Genomic DNA, 17,327 nt, shown 5'->3' on the forward strand with positions numbered 1-17,327 from the left:
GGACAGATACGGCTCTATTAAAAGTAATAGATAGCAGCCAGTCATAGCCGATATGATAAAAACCTGTGTCTGACTCAACTTGATGGCTTCATGGCCTCACTCTGTAAAATCCGCAATCAAACCCGTCACACTTGACCTTCAGGAGCTGCTGGAGGATTTCACGAGTCTGACTTGAAAATGATTTGGAGTTTTAGTACTCCACGAACAAAAGAACTCTTGGCATTGTATGAATTCGATATTACGGAAAAAGGGGGGAATTAACGTGGCCAGACTAAAAGGATTCAATCAGTGGGAGGCAATAACAAGACAAGCTCAAGATGATTACACTGTGATCTGTTTGTCTGAGTCACTGCATCCCCCCGTGCGGCTGTTTAGCATTAAATAAGAAAGAGATCTAGTTGGAGAAATGTGACAGAAAAGAAGAAAAGTCCATCCTTATCCAGCGAGGCAGGTTAAAACACCCTGTAGGTGTTCTGATACGCTGGTCGGAACACGGTGTGAGACACCTCGCTCAATTTATTTGTTAAAAAAAAAACAAACACACGCTCGGATCGTTTTCAGCAGCTTCCGGGTAATTAGAAAGTGGGTGTAAAGCGGCGGAAACAATTCACAATCAACACCGCCTTTCATGGCGCTGGCACTGCTGCTCTTTGTGGAGCAAGCGTCCGACATTCAGAGAATGTGCGAGGAAGTGTGTGAGAGAGACACACCCTTGAGAAATCTTATGCACAAAAGGAAATGCCTCAAACTTGAATTTGTTTGTTTTGTTCATAAAGAACGTCTAATTAATAGTTTTGTTCGGGGTTGATTGCGTGATATTTCTCATGTTTGTGGAGGTTCTCCACCGAAGGAGCCCACGTCTCTTCACACTGGCTGCTGTATTAGATGCACTTCTTAAGCTGTGGGTAATACATTCATTGCTATTGACTCAGCATCAGGTAGACTTTGCACATTTATAACCCTGTTAGCTCTGCAGCGGGCTTACACTGTTGCTTCCATTCTGATTTTATGCAATCCCTTCATTGCTGTGATACCTTCTGGAGCACATTTGAATAAGTCTGCTTTCTGAGATTGCTATGTAAGTGTAGGTTACTATCTCCAGGATTAAACCATTACCAGAAGGGAAACTGTCTTGGTTTGAGAGGTTTTTTGATCTACTGATGATTATACACCAATCAGCCATAACATTATGACCTAATATTGTGCAGGTCTCCCTTGTGGTGACTCATCAGAGAATGGACTCTTCTTCATGTTTTTTTAGTTGTTCCTAAAGTGTTTTTGTGTGTGTGTCTGTGTCAGGCTGCATCCTGCTGGGGATGGCTGCTGCCATCAAGGAGTGTCATTGCTATGGGGTGGGGGTGCCTGGTCTGGTCTAGGTGGGTGCTACATGTCTAAGTAACATCCACACCAATGAATGCCAGGTCCAGAAGTTTCCCAGCAGAACATTGAACTGTCACAAGATGGTTGATGTTATTCACTTCTCCTGTCAGTGGTTTTAATGTTGTGGCTGATCGGTTTATCTCTATGATCTCCTATAACCACAGAGCTCATTAATGTCACTAAGGTCCATTAAGCACTTGCCTCTGGTCGTCCCTAGGTCAAGACTAAATCACAGAAGAGATTTTGCTTTTGCAGCTGCAGCTCTCAAACTCACGCACAACAGGACCAGACCCTAACTCCCTTTTTTCTTCACTTTGACATTTAATTCCATTTGAAGGCTGCTTTTTCATTGTGTTTACATTTTGTGTAGTTAATTTCTTCTTCCTTCGTGTCTTTGTGTTGACCTGTTGTGCTTCGTTTTGTACGATTTCGCAACTCTGGAGCACGTTGAGCTGCCAAAATGTCTGTGAAGGTTCTCAGTCGTCCGGGTCAACCGGTTTCATCTCATGACTTTGACAAAAGCTCACGAAACTGGGGCCGGATGCATGCTGCACCGTTGTATATTTAATTAAAATCACGATGGAGGACATAGCATACATGTCTCTCCACTTCCACCATCACCTTTATTATGATCAACGGTGCAAAACGACACCGTGATACTTCCTATACAACTATGTAATCTGCCTATAGTGGAGTCTATTATGGTTCTTAATTGACTGGAGAAAATAATAACAGCGTAATCACTGCCTCTAATGTGCTCTGCAAGTACTTGTGATCCCAATTTAATTTATTTAATCAACAAACAAGACTTGATATTGCACTCTCTGCTGCTCGGATCCCTCGTGAGCCCGACGCGTTGATTCTTCTGCATCCTGGGACACTGGCGTTACATTTATTTATTTTTTTTTCCCGCAGTCATCGCACTTGTGTGAGCGAGACGAGACGAGACGAGACGAGACCGTGGGCTTTGCATTTCAGCTCGTTGGCTGAGCAGAACTCTGCGAACAAGTTGTCTCCCAGGCAGGCAGGCAGCAGGAGTGCTTCTTCTAAAGGCGCATAATGGATCTTTTACCGTTACTTTGCAAGCACAACTTGATTTATAGAGAGAGTCTTATTAAGATCGATTGATTTTTATCTGAGGCAAAAGGCAACAATCAAACCCAGAGTACACATGGAGCAGTCTAAAATGAAGTTTTTATGCTTTCCTGATGTTGTGACTGCAGCGCTGTCGAAGCGTAAAAGGATTACATTTTCCAAATTGGCATCTTCTCCCAGACGCAGAGACTGAGGAAACCAGGTTTACTGTACCTTAACGATGTCTTCATTTGAGGACTTGCACTGCACGAAGGCGGAGACGTCCGTGACCGCCCCGTTCATCTCTATGGAGACCATTTTGACAGGAATGGCCACGGTGCGTCCGGTCAGAATGGCCGTGTTGATGATCTCAGTGTCCTGCAGAGAGAAAAAATAGACATGTCGCTCATGAACCGGTGAGAAGCGGAGAGAGATTTTCCTTGATATTTCATCAGCATTACCGATATCTGCATTTAAAACCATTACCATCAGGGCTCCTGTGACTACCAGGTGAGACTCTCGCTCTCAGCGGCAGACCAGAACTCATTACCCTACACCGAGACGTCTTTCATTGGATTTCATCAACTGACATTTTCATTTCAAGTGCGCTTTTCTTGCGGCGGGCTACTGGAAGTAACTGAAATGGGGATGAAAAGCACAGAAAAAAAGTAATAACCTTAAGTTTGATCACGTGGGGAAACTCGTGGTCCTGCATTGAGCTTCGAGTTTCACGCTAAATAAAAGGCAAGACATTTAGCTTCGCCGGTGTACGCGCTGTGACGCATCTAACCTTTATGCCGTCGTAGTTTAAGAACATAAGTGGAAACCAGACTGGGATGCTTCGCTTAAAGTGCACGCTTATTCCAGAAAATGCAAGAGGACGCGGTACGGTAACTGACATTTAAGAGCTTGGATCTTGGATAGACCTCAGAATTTTCTACATGTTTGCATAAAAATGACTCCAAACTTCAGCGGACATTCAAGTCCTAAAAGTAGATGAAGAGGACCCAATTGTACAAATGAAACGGAAATATGATCCTTTGGTTTCTGTTTATCGAAGAAAATCAGTTTTATGCAAACATTTTGAATATTCTGAGGGGTGCAAATGCTTTTAAGCAGCACTGTTCATGCACTCATGTCAGTACATATAAAAAAAAGATGCATTTTTTATTTTCATTTCAGTGACAAAAAAACGTGTTTTGCTGTTTTAATTGGGCCAGAAAGCAAAGTAAAACACATGGAGAAAGTCTCAGTTGTTCACATTTAGAAATCTGTGTAGCTGCTGCTGTAACAGTTTGGGGTTTTGCATTTGATTTGGTCATGAACAACCGACGTTTAAAGATTATCTCGAAAGAAGGAAAGCACCGCTGCCCACGTATGAAATTAGCATTCTAAATATCTAAATATATCTAAATGGTGATAAATCCTAAAATCAATCCTTGATCCCGATGAACTAGACGTGAACAAGAGCAATGCTGTCATCCCATCTGCATTTTTTTTTTATTTCCAAAGTAAACAGCCAATTAAAACAGGGCTTCAGCTGAAGCTCAAATCAATCAATTTTTCCTGATTATGTAATCTACAAGAGGGCAACAAGTTTTCTCATCCATGGTACATGACTAGCCCAGGAGAGAGACTGAAATTCTGTCAATTTACCCAAAATCAAATATAGTATAAATCTCAGCGCTCGTCTTAAAGTCTTAATGAGGGTGCAGAGCATGAAGAGTATGACTGCCTCACCACTCGCTCAAGTTTTTAAAGGGTTTCCTCTCCACTGCGGAGCTGTTTACTGAAAGAGGGAATATCAAACACGTACTTGGCAATGAGCTTTGGAAATGCATCTGTTCAGTGCAGCTTAAAAAAATGAAACAAATCCATCATACTTTCCACAATGCTTTTGTCGTTGTGCGCAATCTTCTCCTGCAATTACATTTAACAGCTCCTTAACAGTAGCAGAAGGAATTGGGCATGCATTTGCATTTTACAGATATGAACGTAAAATGCGTTCATTGCTTACAGCAGGGGCCTTCAACGTTTTCCAGGCCAAGGACCCCCAAACTGATGGAGAGATGGAGTGGGGACCCCCTACTTATGTATATGTGTATTTAAAGACATTTAAAGTTATTGAAAGAAAAATTTGCAACCCCCCCCTGTCGTACCGCTGCAGGCCCGCTAGGGGTCACGGGCCCCCTGTTGAAGACCTCTGGCTTATAGGTTTCTAATTTGAACCACAGACTAAAAAATCTCTGCAAGATTGACTATTATGGGCTCACTCTGCTATAGAGCAATGCCGACTAGATGTCATGTCGTCTCCTTAACAGTGAGCGCTTCCATCAAGTTTCACTCTTGAATCATTTATTAAAGCAGGAAATAAAAGAGGGGCTAGTATAGTACTTTGGGGAACTCCGTTGAGTACAGTAATAAAGCAGGGGCTGTAACGCATTAGCTGTGAATTTATGATTAAAGCTATGCCAGACGTTCCTCTGTTAATCAGTCTCTGCTTAGACGTCTACTGCTCCTTGTCCAGAATATTAATGACATTATTCAAAACCTTCACTGCAGCAGAAGCCGTGCCAAAGTGATACAGCATTCGTGCTCGGAAATGGATTGCCCAATGACATGTCGTAAGAATAGCAGTAATGTGGGTTGAGGCGACGTCTTTTAAGTAGATGAAGGAACAGTGAAGCTTTAGAAATCAGTTTCTTTTCAAAATCATTTTCAGAGCCGGCAGGTTATTGTGCCAAGTTCTAACAAGACTTCAAAATACTTTCATGCATTCTGCATCCCATTTTTCTCATATTCATAGAGCAACGTATATAAAATGTAAAAAGGCATGGACACGTCAAAGAATTACCGGCTACTACTGGTAAACGGTCATCTTTACCTATTACACTATCTGGTATCAGTCCTAGATATATATACCAGGGATCATTAGGAATATTGTATCCCAAAATGTGCCCCATTGTTCTCAGAAATTTCCTGAAATGTCCGCATTTTCATACATGACCAAAATATATGAGTGTGGTTGGCATTCAGTTGCCCACATTGTCTCCATCAGTGTTGTTGTTGACCGAATTGTTCATTTTTAATTTTTGGTGTGATAAATTTTTCCAACCGAACTCTCTCCATCTTTTGGTCAACGTTCCAAGGAGTGGATCAGACTTTTAGTAGGTGGCAGGAGTCCGTATTCATCATTTGTCCGTGCCTGTGGGTTTACGAAATGTCATCAGTCGTTGCCTGTTCCACTTCAAAGTATCTGACCAAGTACAATACGAATGAGCATACATGTTCTTGCCCCTCGTGTTTTAACTTGTGTGGATTTGATACAGCCAGGTATCCCAGAATGCATTTCGCAGGTGTCATCAGGAAAGCCGATTCAATCCCAGAACGTCCTCCAGAGTCGTACCTCAGTGTCAGACTTGTCGAGCCCAAACTACCAAGTGCACAAATGCGAGGTTTCCCCACTTGGTATTAATAACCGGCCTAGGCAGAGCTCTCCTGGATCTGGTGATCTACAGCTTATAAATCGTAGACAATCATGCTTTCTTGCATGTTCTGTAACCGTTTGTCCTGTGAAGGGTCGCGGGGGAGCTGGAGCCTATCCCAGTTGTCATTGGTCTAGAGGTGGGGTCCACCCTGGACAGGTCTCCAGTCCACAGGGCTAACACAGAGAGACACTCACAGCTACGGCCAATTTAGAATCACCAATGAACCTAACCAGCATGTCTTTGGATGGTGGGAGGAAGCTGGAGAACCTGGAGAGAATCCACGCAGACACAGGGAGAACATGCAAACTCCACACAGAAATTAACCAGTCGACCCATGGATTAGAACCCAGAACCTTCTTTCTGAGAGGCAACCACCTCGCACCACTGTGCTGCAAACAAAAAGCAAAAACCCCCCTGTGTGCCCTTTGAACCTAGCTGCTTTATTTACTTTCTTCTACCAACCAGGGTGAGCTCTCTCTCCCTGACAAGCTCCTCCGTTGTCGTTGAATCAGCTGAAAAGCTGTCGCGATGGGGTCAGGTCGGTCTTAAAGGTGCAAAAAGTAGGGCCACCAACGCTCATCCACGGCCTGACACCGGTAGACAGCCGAGCGCCGGCTTGATGCGCCGTGGCCTTTAACTGAAACAATACATCTGACGGAAACATACATTTCCTGTGGTCTGTAACATGTGTTTATTCTCTATTATACGAGAATACTTTATTTGTTTTTGTATTTTGTGAGTCCTTTAAAAATGGTGAATTAGTGTGCTTAACACCAGCCACATCACCCACAAGTGTTTTCCCGTCCGTGTAGCGCATGAATACATTCTATCCGAACCCATAATTGAACAAAATCTAATTACTGGAGTCTTTTATTTGCAATAATAAAGAGAAACTGGCTTGACACAATTTCATCAGATTTTTATTATTATTATTATTTTTTTTTTAGTAATTAAAGTTAAGATGCCATGAAGGAGAAGCAGCTTTGTTTTAGTTTTGTTTTCTCGTGTTTATAAAATGTGGCCAATTCCTGTTTCTCCTCTGCGGATAATGGACCGGACTCTGGGGTGAAATCCTAATTGAAAGACGTCATCCCTGAGCTCTCCTCGCTGCTTTGGCATCTGGTGAGTATTACACCGCAGGAGACACTTTACAATTAAACGTGCGCTGCTTTGGGGGGCACTAATTACGCTTACCTGGATTCAGCTTGGAACAAAAATCAGTCACTGCCGCACACAGCTATCATTTCACTTAATTACTATGTTCTGGAGGAAGCAGCCAAACGGTTATTAGACACTCTGTTTAATGATAATACAAAAAAATAATGTTGTATTTCAGGTAATCATACTGAACTCAGCAGTTTAAACTAAAACACTTCAGTCATCAGTGTATTTTTTTCTTTATTTTATTTTCTTTAAACAAATTGAAAATGATAAAAAAAAATGTTTTTATAATTAGGTTTTTATTTTTATTTTCTTTGTTTATGGGTTTACTGAATTAGACTAAATTTCCCTTGTCTCTTCTTTATTTATTTTATGGCTATTACATATTGTGAGTTTATTATTATTATCATTATCTTTTTTACTGGAAATTATAAAAAAATATATTTGTCTTATTTGTTTTTTATTTATTTTTACTCTCTTAGTTTTTTTTTTTTGTTTTTTTTAAAATCTTTATTCCAGACACAATAAGCGGTCCATAGCAACGACAACAAACAAGATAAAAACAGAGAGATAAAGAGACAGACACACAGATAGAGAATCAACGCTCCACATAATTCATAAGCAGGCTATCCCACCAATGTTTTCTAAGCCTGGATGAATACCTATAGCAGCTCCTATTTGGGCTAGTCAAAGCCACAATAATGCTGTTCCCCGAGTTATCCAGGCGGCACATAAAACGATACATTAAATTTCTTAGACGTGCTTCACAGTTGGGTACATTTAAATAAACAAAGAGTTGGCTAGCACTGTGCCACCTGGGCACCTGAAGCAACAACCTCAGTCCATCATTATAGGCCACTATGAGCCGCCGCATACTGCTTTTCCTATAGCTACACCAGAGGTGAGCTGTATACATAGGTGTACAGAAAGCTCTGAAAAGGGAACATTTAACATCAACTGAGCACATACTAAACCTACGAAGGAGCATATTAGCTTGTGCATATTGCTTCGAACACTGCCTATAAATATCTCTATCATCCTGCCAATCATCAGTAAGAAAATGCCCAAGATACTTTGTCTCCTGACATATCATGAGCGGATTATCATCTAGAATAAACAAAGGAAACACTAGTCTCTTGTCCTCTTTGCTCCTGACTATCATTACATTACTCTTCTTGACATTAAATTTAATGTCATGTAGTGGAAACAGAAAGAGCACGGTGGCTTCCTGTTTCCTGTAGTGTTTAACAGCCAATCAGAGCTCTCCAGATGAAGAGTTGATTTTATAGTTTTTTTAAGAAAAGAAATTTATTCAATGGGTTATTGAATAAGACAAATATTCTACTGTCTCTTCAACTTTCTATTTCCTGACTATTACATACTTAAATTTATTAGTTTATCAGTGTATTATTATTATTATTATTATTTTATTATTTATTTTTTTCTCTATTTTTCTCTCTCATTTCTTCTTTAGGGTGAATATATATTTTTTTAAAAATGTGCGAAATATTTACTTGATTTTTTAATTTAATTATTATTTTTGTATTTAATATTTATTTTCTTTAACAAAAGTTACTGTGTCCTCAATAAAATTAAAAATATAAAAAATTTAAAAAATAATAATAAAAAAAACTTGTGGGGCCTGTGTGAAATATTTATTTATTATTATTTTTTATTTAATTATTTTATTATTTAATATTAATTTTCTTTAACAAAAGTTACTGCGGACCCAGAAGATTAAGATAAGCAACACATCCAAACACTTACACTCTTTTCAACTGAATATTTTATCCTTCTTTAACCTCCAGTCATCGGATATTTTGCTCTACGTTGTGTTAGGATCCATTGCGGTGGAGTTTGTTGACGACGGATTCTCAGTTCGACAAAGACTGAGGTGAATGTGCTCAGCGTGTGACGCCTAAATGCTCCGTTCAACTACCATATCCAGCTGCCTTTGAATAATGCAAACAATACATTTTTGTGCATCTTTGTGAACGCACACTGATGTGTACATCTGGAAATATGAAGCATGACTTCAAGCTCTGGGGGCTTGTGCAACACAAAACATCATTTTTTATTTAACTTCTGTGGCAGCGGGTGGCTAATGGAATCGGGAACGTGACATAACCTCTGCGCCCCTGCTCTGGATCATCCTTCCTGTTTTCTCCTCTCTCAGAGGAAGAGGAATGCTCTGAGGAGAGAGGGCTCCAGTGGCTTTGGTGTTAATAGTGGCCTAAACTGCGTAATAAGCCCCTGGGTGGACTTGACCTTCCCGTCTGGGAATCGTTTCTCCTCTCTCGTTGTAAATTCCCCAATAATCCCGCCCTTCTCTTCTCTCCTTCCCCGCCCTCATCAGCACTGGGTCAACTGCAGTTGGCACACAATCTGTGATCCTCCAACCATAAAAGCCGCCTTCTTCATTTTCTCGCTTTACCGGCCCTTCCTTTTTTATGCCTCTCCCCGTTTCCTGTAGGGGTCCTCTCATCTCTGCACAAAAGCAGCCCCGTGTTTGTGTTTTTGGAGACGGGAGGCGCCTCCCTCACCTCTGTATCAGCAGTTGTGAGAAAGTGCTGATCTGTTCTACAAGCTGTCTGCGGTTCGAGGACACCAGCTGGAAAAGTGAACGCCGATTTGCATCCGCCGCTAAACTAAAGTTGAACACAGCAAAAGAACGACGTTCGACTTCAGAGCCAGAGTTTTTATTTTGAAAAGCAAAATTCCGTCCCCACACGATTAAGATTTCTGCTTTTTTAAGATCTGGTTCCTTGACCCGAGCAACAAAGACATGCTCAGAACAAAAAGCCCTCGAGACGCACGATCCTCTTCGGTAACTGCTGCACATTCTGATCATAACGCACCACGTTTATACCTCGGTGCTCGACGGTGGTTGCTGCGAAGGTCGCACCGAGACTGGAAACTTTCACTCCCGCCGCCGCTGCACCCGACGATCAGTCATAATCAGCCGATTATTCACGGAACGGCCTCAAGGGCTAGCAGGACGCGACTCGCTGCCGAGGTGAACCGGCTGGTCCTAAACAACGACCGCAGCGAGGGGAAAGCTCAGAGGTGGCTGGCTGTCGGTTTTCATTCTACCCCGCAGATATCGGTGGAGCAATTAGTTTGCTCTGATAAGGCCACCTGCTTTCAGTTCATAAATCTTCCTCCATGGATTCTTTGTCACATCTCCTGCGGAAGAGTGTGATGGGGGGTGGGGGGCATTATTAAAAGAATCCAATAACAAGAAATGATGGATTAAGTCTCATCTTCCAAGGCGACTGTGGCGTCTCCCTGCAGGACCTCCTCGCATTTCGAGTAAACGCCGCCTGATGACGAAAAGTCCAACTTAGAGGAACTAATGGGCAGCCTGAGTGGAAATGAGATGTTCTCGAATTAGATTTTGAAGTGACTGTTTATACCGATGGAACAATGTCAGCCATACTTGATAGACTAATTGGAAGCACTTAGTGACATCCCAACGGGTTAAAACTCCCTAAACCGATCGAGGCTGATTGGTCTCGGCCTTGCAGATCATTTTCTGCCCCTTTAGTTTCACCACCACCCGGTGACGAGGAACATTAGCGACGGCCTTGAAATTCCCCGTTGAAGACCACGGCTCTCTTTTACCGTTTTGTCTTTGAACTCTGGATCCTGTACTGAAAAGCCTTAAAATCCTACAGAGACGTACAGTACGACTCCTAACCACCAAATAATGCAGACTGCAGCGGTGAAAGAAGCTGCCAGCCGTCTCGCTTCAGAATATAAATTTTACAAGGCGAAGTCACGCAGGCAGAAATCTAATTCTGCGGCGCGGCTAAACACATCTGGGTACAAGATGCATGATAATCTCAAATGTCAAGGGGACCGGAGATATTAAGTGAACCTTATGTTACAGCAGATGTGCAGCACGGCAGCTCCGGTATATTTAATGAAGCTTTAGTTGTAAGACCAGTTGTAACGATGTAAATACTGTGCTATTCTAGCAGAAGTATCAACCCTTACGAATGAGATTTTAAAAATGTACTTGGTATTATTTATGTATTGTACAACCTACAGTCTGCTTTACAGCAGCCGTCAGTTTTTTAAGGTGGGTGGGTGTCCATGCCAAGGTGGGAAAGCTGCAGAGAAGCTTGTTGCAGGTGGGAGAAATTAGCTTTGTAACATATTTTAAAGTTGTCTTTGTGCAAAAAACAAAGGTCCGAGACCTGGACACCACGGTGAAGACGGCCAGACAGCGTCTCTACCTCCTCAGAGACTTTAAGCTCCCTCTCAAGGTGCTCGGGAGCTTTTACACCTGCACCATCGAGAGTCACCACCTGGATGGGAAACTGCACCAGGCAGGACTACCTGGCCCTCAAAAAGGGTGGTCCGTTCAGCGGACCCCCCCCCCCCCCCCCCCCCCCCCCCCCCCCCCCCCACCAACCTACAGGACATTTACACAGAACGTTGCAGGTTAACGGCCAAGAAGATCCTGAAACCTCCGTCTGAGGCTGAAGAAGAGTTTTCATCCTCATGCTCAACTCTGAGCCTTAACTGGACTTTCAAGTATCACTGCATTACTGTAGCTCGCACTTTATTGACACAGCTGCAATATTGTGAATGTATGTAGGCGAGTTCTATTATTTTACAACAACAGAGCTCTTGGTCAATCCAAAATTTTAATAAACCTCAAACCTGAATATTTAAGGAAGTGAAAGTGAGGTTGTGGCTTCTGTGCGAGAATATCTGTGTGTGCACAATTATTAGGCAACTATTAGGCAACGGAAATATTCAACAGACTGCACAAACTGATTGGCTCCGTCATTGGCTGCAGTCAGGAAACTTTTGAAGTGGTTGTGGAGAGGAGGACTCGTATCTTTCTATCTATCACTTGACCATCAACTTTTTGTGCAGCAGTAACCACAGCCTCCCAGACACTGTTCAGAGAGGCGTACTGTTTTCCTTCTCACGTTTAAGAAGGGCCCACAAGTTCTCAGCAGGGTTTAGGTGAGGTGAAGGAGGCCATGTCATTGTTCTTTCATCTTTAAGGCCTTTACTGGCTAGCCACGTCTTGGAGTACTTTGATCCATGAGATGGAGCACTGTCCTGCATAAAAATCATGGTCTTCTTGAAAGATGCAGACTTTTTCCTATACCGCTGTGGGAAGAAAACGTCTTCTAGAAACTGGCAGTAGGTTTGGGAGATGAGTTTGAGTCCATCTTTAACTCGAAAAGGTCCAACAAGCTCATCTTTAAAAATTCTAGTCCATACCAGTACCCCACCTCCACCTCCAGTCGGAGTGGAGTTCTATGTCCATTGCTGATCCAACCATGGGCCCATCCATCTGGTCCACCAAGAGTCGCTCTCATCTCATCAGTCCATAAAACCTTTCTAAAATCTGTCTTCAGATATTTCTCGGCCCAGCTGTGGCGTTTCAACTTGTGTGTCTTGTTCAGTGCTGGTCGGGTTTCAGCCTTTCTTACCTTGGCCATGTCTCTGAGCACTGAACACCTTGTACTTCTGGACACGCCAGGTAGGCTGCAGTTGAGGAGTATGACAGCACTGGAGGATAAAGGGTTCCTGGTAGCTTCACGTTTGATTCTTCTCAAACCTTTGGCGGTTGATTTGCGTCTTTTTCTCTCAACGCCTTTCTTGCGACCCTTCTTGGCCGTTTGCAACAAAACGTTTGACGGTTCTGTGGTCTCGTCCTAATATCTTGGCAATTTCAAGCATCCCTCTGAAAGATGTTTTATGGTTTTTGACTTTTCAGAGTTTGTTAGATCCGTTTTCTGGCCCGTTTTGCCTGAGGTAAAGAAGCTGCCTAATAATTGTGCACAACTTATATAGGGTGTTGATCTCCTGAGGCCACATCCTCCCTCATTACACAAATGCACATCACCTAGCATGCTTAAATCCAACAGGCATTCGAGTTTATTCAGCTTGGAATTGGAAAGTATACATAAAAATGATGATATGCTCAAAATACTCACTTGCCTAATAATTGTGCACACAGTGTACATTTATACTGTGTGGAATTATTACTGTTTCTTTACTACTGGCTTATCTTATCTTATCTTATCTTATCTTATCTTATCGGAATCCCAGCTAATTTGGTCCTGCAAACATTCATATGGTACGTGACAGTTGACGCAAGAAATCCCTGTCAATCTACATATTCTCTTGTTCATTTATGAGGCAGCTCCAGTGAATTTAATGAAGCTTTAGTTCTAAGACGAGCTGTTATGACGAGGCATCGAGCCTTACAAATTAGAGATAGATTTAGATTGTTAAAAATATAGCTGCTATTATTATTTTTATACTGTCTAACCTAAAGTTCACATCGGTGACTGTGCGACTGGCTCCAACGCCTCACTGCCGTTGAAGGGTGTCAGAGCTGCTGAGATGATCTTTGACCGCCATGAACCCAGCGACTCAGGAAAAGATTTTCAGCAATTTCTTGACATCTACTTCTGCCCACCACCTGCATCCACTCCTCCGTATCATTATTTATTTTCTGGCAAAACGCACTGCTTTTCACTGGGTTTCTCTCTACCAAATGACTAAAAGGAGACCACGAGTACATAATTATGAAGGTAAGACACGGACAGATGTACTCAGCAATCTCCTGCTTGATTCATTTCCCTTGTTTCCATAATCTGTTTACTACCTTCACTAATTACCACCTCAACAGAGTAAAGGGTAACACACTTAGACTGGTTGACTCTTAGCGAACCACTGCAGAAAGCGTGACTGGACGTCGATCTGTCTGCACTGCACTCTCTGCGTGATATACTCAAGCGTACTCAAGACTCAAAGGTGCAGTTAAGTACGTACAAAAGCTGCCCTCAGAGGATTAGTGTCGAGAATTCCCCAAAACATCATTATTGGAAAACTCAAACTTCAGCCGGCTTTCAGTTTGTCCTTCTCAGTCTGCACAAACAGAATTTTCAGGCTGTTCAGATGCTCCAGTCTGATCCCCGTCCATGCATTTATTGATGAACTGGTAACAAACAAATACACTACTGGCTGGGCATGCCAGCTGTCAGACACATCTCTAACAATTTTAGTGCAGACATACTGCAGAATAAGTCTGCACTGTGCAGCTGAAACATGTAGGAAAACTACTTTAAAATACAGCCTGAAATAAGAGCAACTTTGTTGACCAATCAATCAATTGGTACTTAAATGGAGGTGACTAAAAAGGGAGTAGCAACTGGAGATTTCAGAGCAAATGAGAAGTTATACTTTCCTACAGAGAACTGTAATTATTATCCCTAATTTACACAAAAAAAGCTTCTAGTACTGTAGTCAGTATACACAAAGAAATCTGGAGTATAATTCCTCCTTTCATCCAAAATAGCTAATAGTTATTCTCTTCTCCATCATAATTTTCTTCCTCTCTACAAACATTTATGTAGCAGCAGGGGCTGATTCACACAAGATCGCCAAAACACTGTATTTATCACCCTTACCTAACCATTTTTCAACAGTACCACCTTGTCAGAGTCATAAGGGAGTAGTAAGCTTTTAAATAAACCAACCAAGTATAATATGGCTTTGTGTCGCAGTCTGTACATGTGTACCATGTAGCTGGTAGCCACACAAAAGGCGATGTAGTCTTTCACAAGGTACAATGCTGCAATAGTGTGCTCCTCTGAGGATCTCTCCTTCTCATTGAAGCCATTTTTTATGTTTGGTGTGGTCTGGGGGTTGCACGAGGTCAGATTTTTTTAAAGTCGACTATTTTGTGCCAAAAGTCAAGTCAACGAAGACTAGTCTCTGATGACGTAACAGTAGAAAGTAATGGTTTGCATCAATGAAATCTATGTTCTTGACCTGAACACATATGCTGAGAACAGACAGCTCATGTGCTACATACTGTGAACTGCAGATATGTATGGCCTGTATAAAAACAGGCAGCACCTCAGCACCATCAATAGCATTTTATAGCACTCTACGGCGTGTTGTTAGATGGTTATAGTGTAGCTGGGTTAAAAAAAGTGAAGTTGTTAACTGACTGCTGTCCAGAGGATTTGCACCGTTCCTCTGCTAGCGTTAGCGTTAGCCTTTTCAGATGCATTGCAGTAGTACTTTAGTTGTATTTCAGGACTGACATGTCACGGTAGTATGGGCTTCATCTTTAGTGAAGTATTTCCACACACTTGATGAACCGCTGCTAGTTTGCTGCAACAACCCACTGGACTCCTCACCTGTCTTCTAGGAGGCGTCCATGTTGTTACTGTCGCGTGATCAGTGACTAGTCGACATGATGCTTAAAGTGTCATGGCGCAGCAGCAAATCGACTAGACTGCACAACCCCTAGCGTCATGTGTTTTAAAACAACATGTGTTGTTGTTTTTTTTTTTTATGTTCCACGTTGCATTGTTAGCCATTTCCGATATTTGTGTGACAATGCCATCAACCCAACGTTTGCGCCATGTTTCTGTGTGCATGACGTCAACAACTTGTGGACTACGTCACATAAATGCACATTAGGGGTCATGAGATAAGACCTACTGATCTTACAGAAAAATGTCTTACATTGTCAAAGCTGTAAATCTAGCTGCATAATTAACTTTCAATCAATTCAATCAATTAGAATTATTAATATTAGTCATATCTGATAAAAAGGTTTGTGTCTTTTTGCACGTGCATCTGAATCATAATCTTCAAGTAATATTTGTGACTTGATTTAATGATGTTGAATAATTTAAATTCATTTGAATTTAATAATTTAACAATCATATACATATTCAAGTTTTGCCACTCACCATGGCCAGAGGGATGATGGCCTGAATATCCCGCTGCACAACCGTCAGCTCTGTCACAACCTTATCCGAGTCGGGCGGCGGGTTCTGCCCCTTGTAGTCGATGTTCCAGTTGATCCTCCTGGTCACCGAGAGGCTGGTGAAGTTCTCCATCTCGAAGTCCAGCTGCATCACCTCCACGTTGCCCAGGACGTCCCTGCCAGACAGGGCAAAACGGATCAGTTACAAGGCAGCATATTCATAGAAACCACCGCGCGGTACGAGCAGAATTTCTGGCACTAATTTCGGGAAATGAAATAGTTGACTGGATTTTAGATTTTAATTATTCAACATGCCATTTAGAGAGCTGTCGACACACTGCTCTGCATTTATATTTAAAGTTTTTTCCCCAAGTTACCCTTGAAAAAGAAATAATGCATTCGTTAAGGCCTCAGCATGTGAAGCAGAGCAGCCAGAAGCTGCAGGGCTACCAGTCAGATGGTGTATCTTCAGTATTTGCTCTTTATTTAGTCAGGTTCTATATTGTCATGTCTGGAGTTGATCACCTTTAAAAATATTGCCTTTGCCTCATACCTAAGGAGAGAAGAGTACAACGTGCCTTTTAAACAAAGTTTTAAGACTGATCACAGCATTGCTCTTGGATCTAGGTCTCGGTTTCTGCTGGAGTCCGATCAATGAGACACATCCAGCAAAGCTTGCGTAAACCGGCAGACGTTTCTAACGATGACGAGGTCAATATCGTAACATTTCATGCAGTGAACTGTGGCATAAAAAGCTCCTTCAGTCCCATTGGTATATCTCACACCTCCTGACAGATACAAGGCAGTTAACACTGGTGCAGGATCACAAAGGTCACAGTGCAGTCTTTATGGCGTGAAGCTTCAAAATAGAAACTCAAAAGATATACAGAGACAATACGCCATTGAGGATGCCAAGCCTTTATGATGAGTAGTTTCAGTTCAAACTAATCTTGATTAAATGAATTATTCCTTCATGCTGCAGTGCAATCCTTCAGTGCAATAATTATTTTCCAGAATTTTCTGTGTGGTAACAAAGCGTTGAAACTAAATGCTTTGCACAGCAGAGAACAACGGTTTACGCTGCGTTCCAGAAAACTGGGAGGTCTGACATTTCAGACTTCCTACTAGGAAAAGTGCTCTGGAATGCCACTTGAAGCTGGAGGTCCTACTAGTGAAGTTGGGGCAAATTGATCTGTTTGTTGTTTATGTTCAACTTAACTTTTGAATCCTACAGGGGCCTTTCAGTGTCCATGTTCTCCAAGTCCCTGTGTGGATATTCACGTGTGCGTGAGATCAAGGATTCAGAATTTGCCTTAGGCTGTGTTGGCTGTGTGACGGGCTGGCAACCTGTTCAGAGGGTTCTCTTACCCAGCACCAGGTGGAAAAGGCTCTGGTCCACTGTGACCCTCCACAGGATAAAACAGGTAGAGCTGATTGATGGGCAACTGTGTCTACAAACT

At 42.2% G+C, this 17,327-nt stretch overlaps 1 protein-coding gene across 2 annotated transcripts in view; it reads right to left on the reverse strand.

Annotated features, from left to right (window-relative positions):
• Window positions 1-17,327, reverse strand: part of tmem132e (transmembrane protein 132E) — a 414,526-nt gene that overhangs the window by 43,724 nt on the left and 353,475 nt on the right. For both annotated transcript variants that reach the window (XM_084565323.1, XM_084565322.1), the window contains exons 4-5: window positions 15,851-16,043; window positions 2,689-2,832 (exon numbers count right to left, since the gene is read on the reverse strand). In XM_084565323.1, coding sequence (XP_084421449.1) covers window positions 2,689-2,832; window positions 15,851-16,043 — 337 coding nt within the window. The remainder of the gene's footprint in view (window positions 1-2,688; window positions 2,833-15,850; window positions 16,044-17,327) is intronic.

The sequence above is a fragment of the Chelon labrosus genome (genome assembly GCF_963514085.1).
Source record: "Chelon labrosus genome assembly, chromosome: 17".
Lineage (NCBI taxonomy): Eukaryota > Metazoa > Chordata > Actinopteri > Mugiliformes > Mugilidae > Chelon > Chelon labrosus.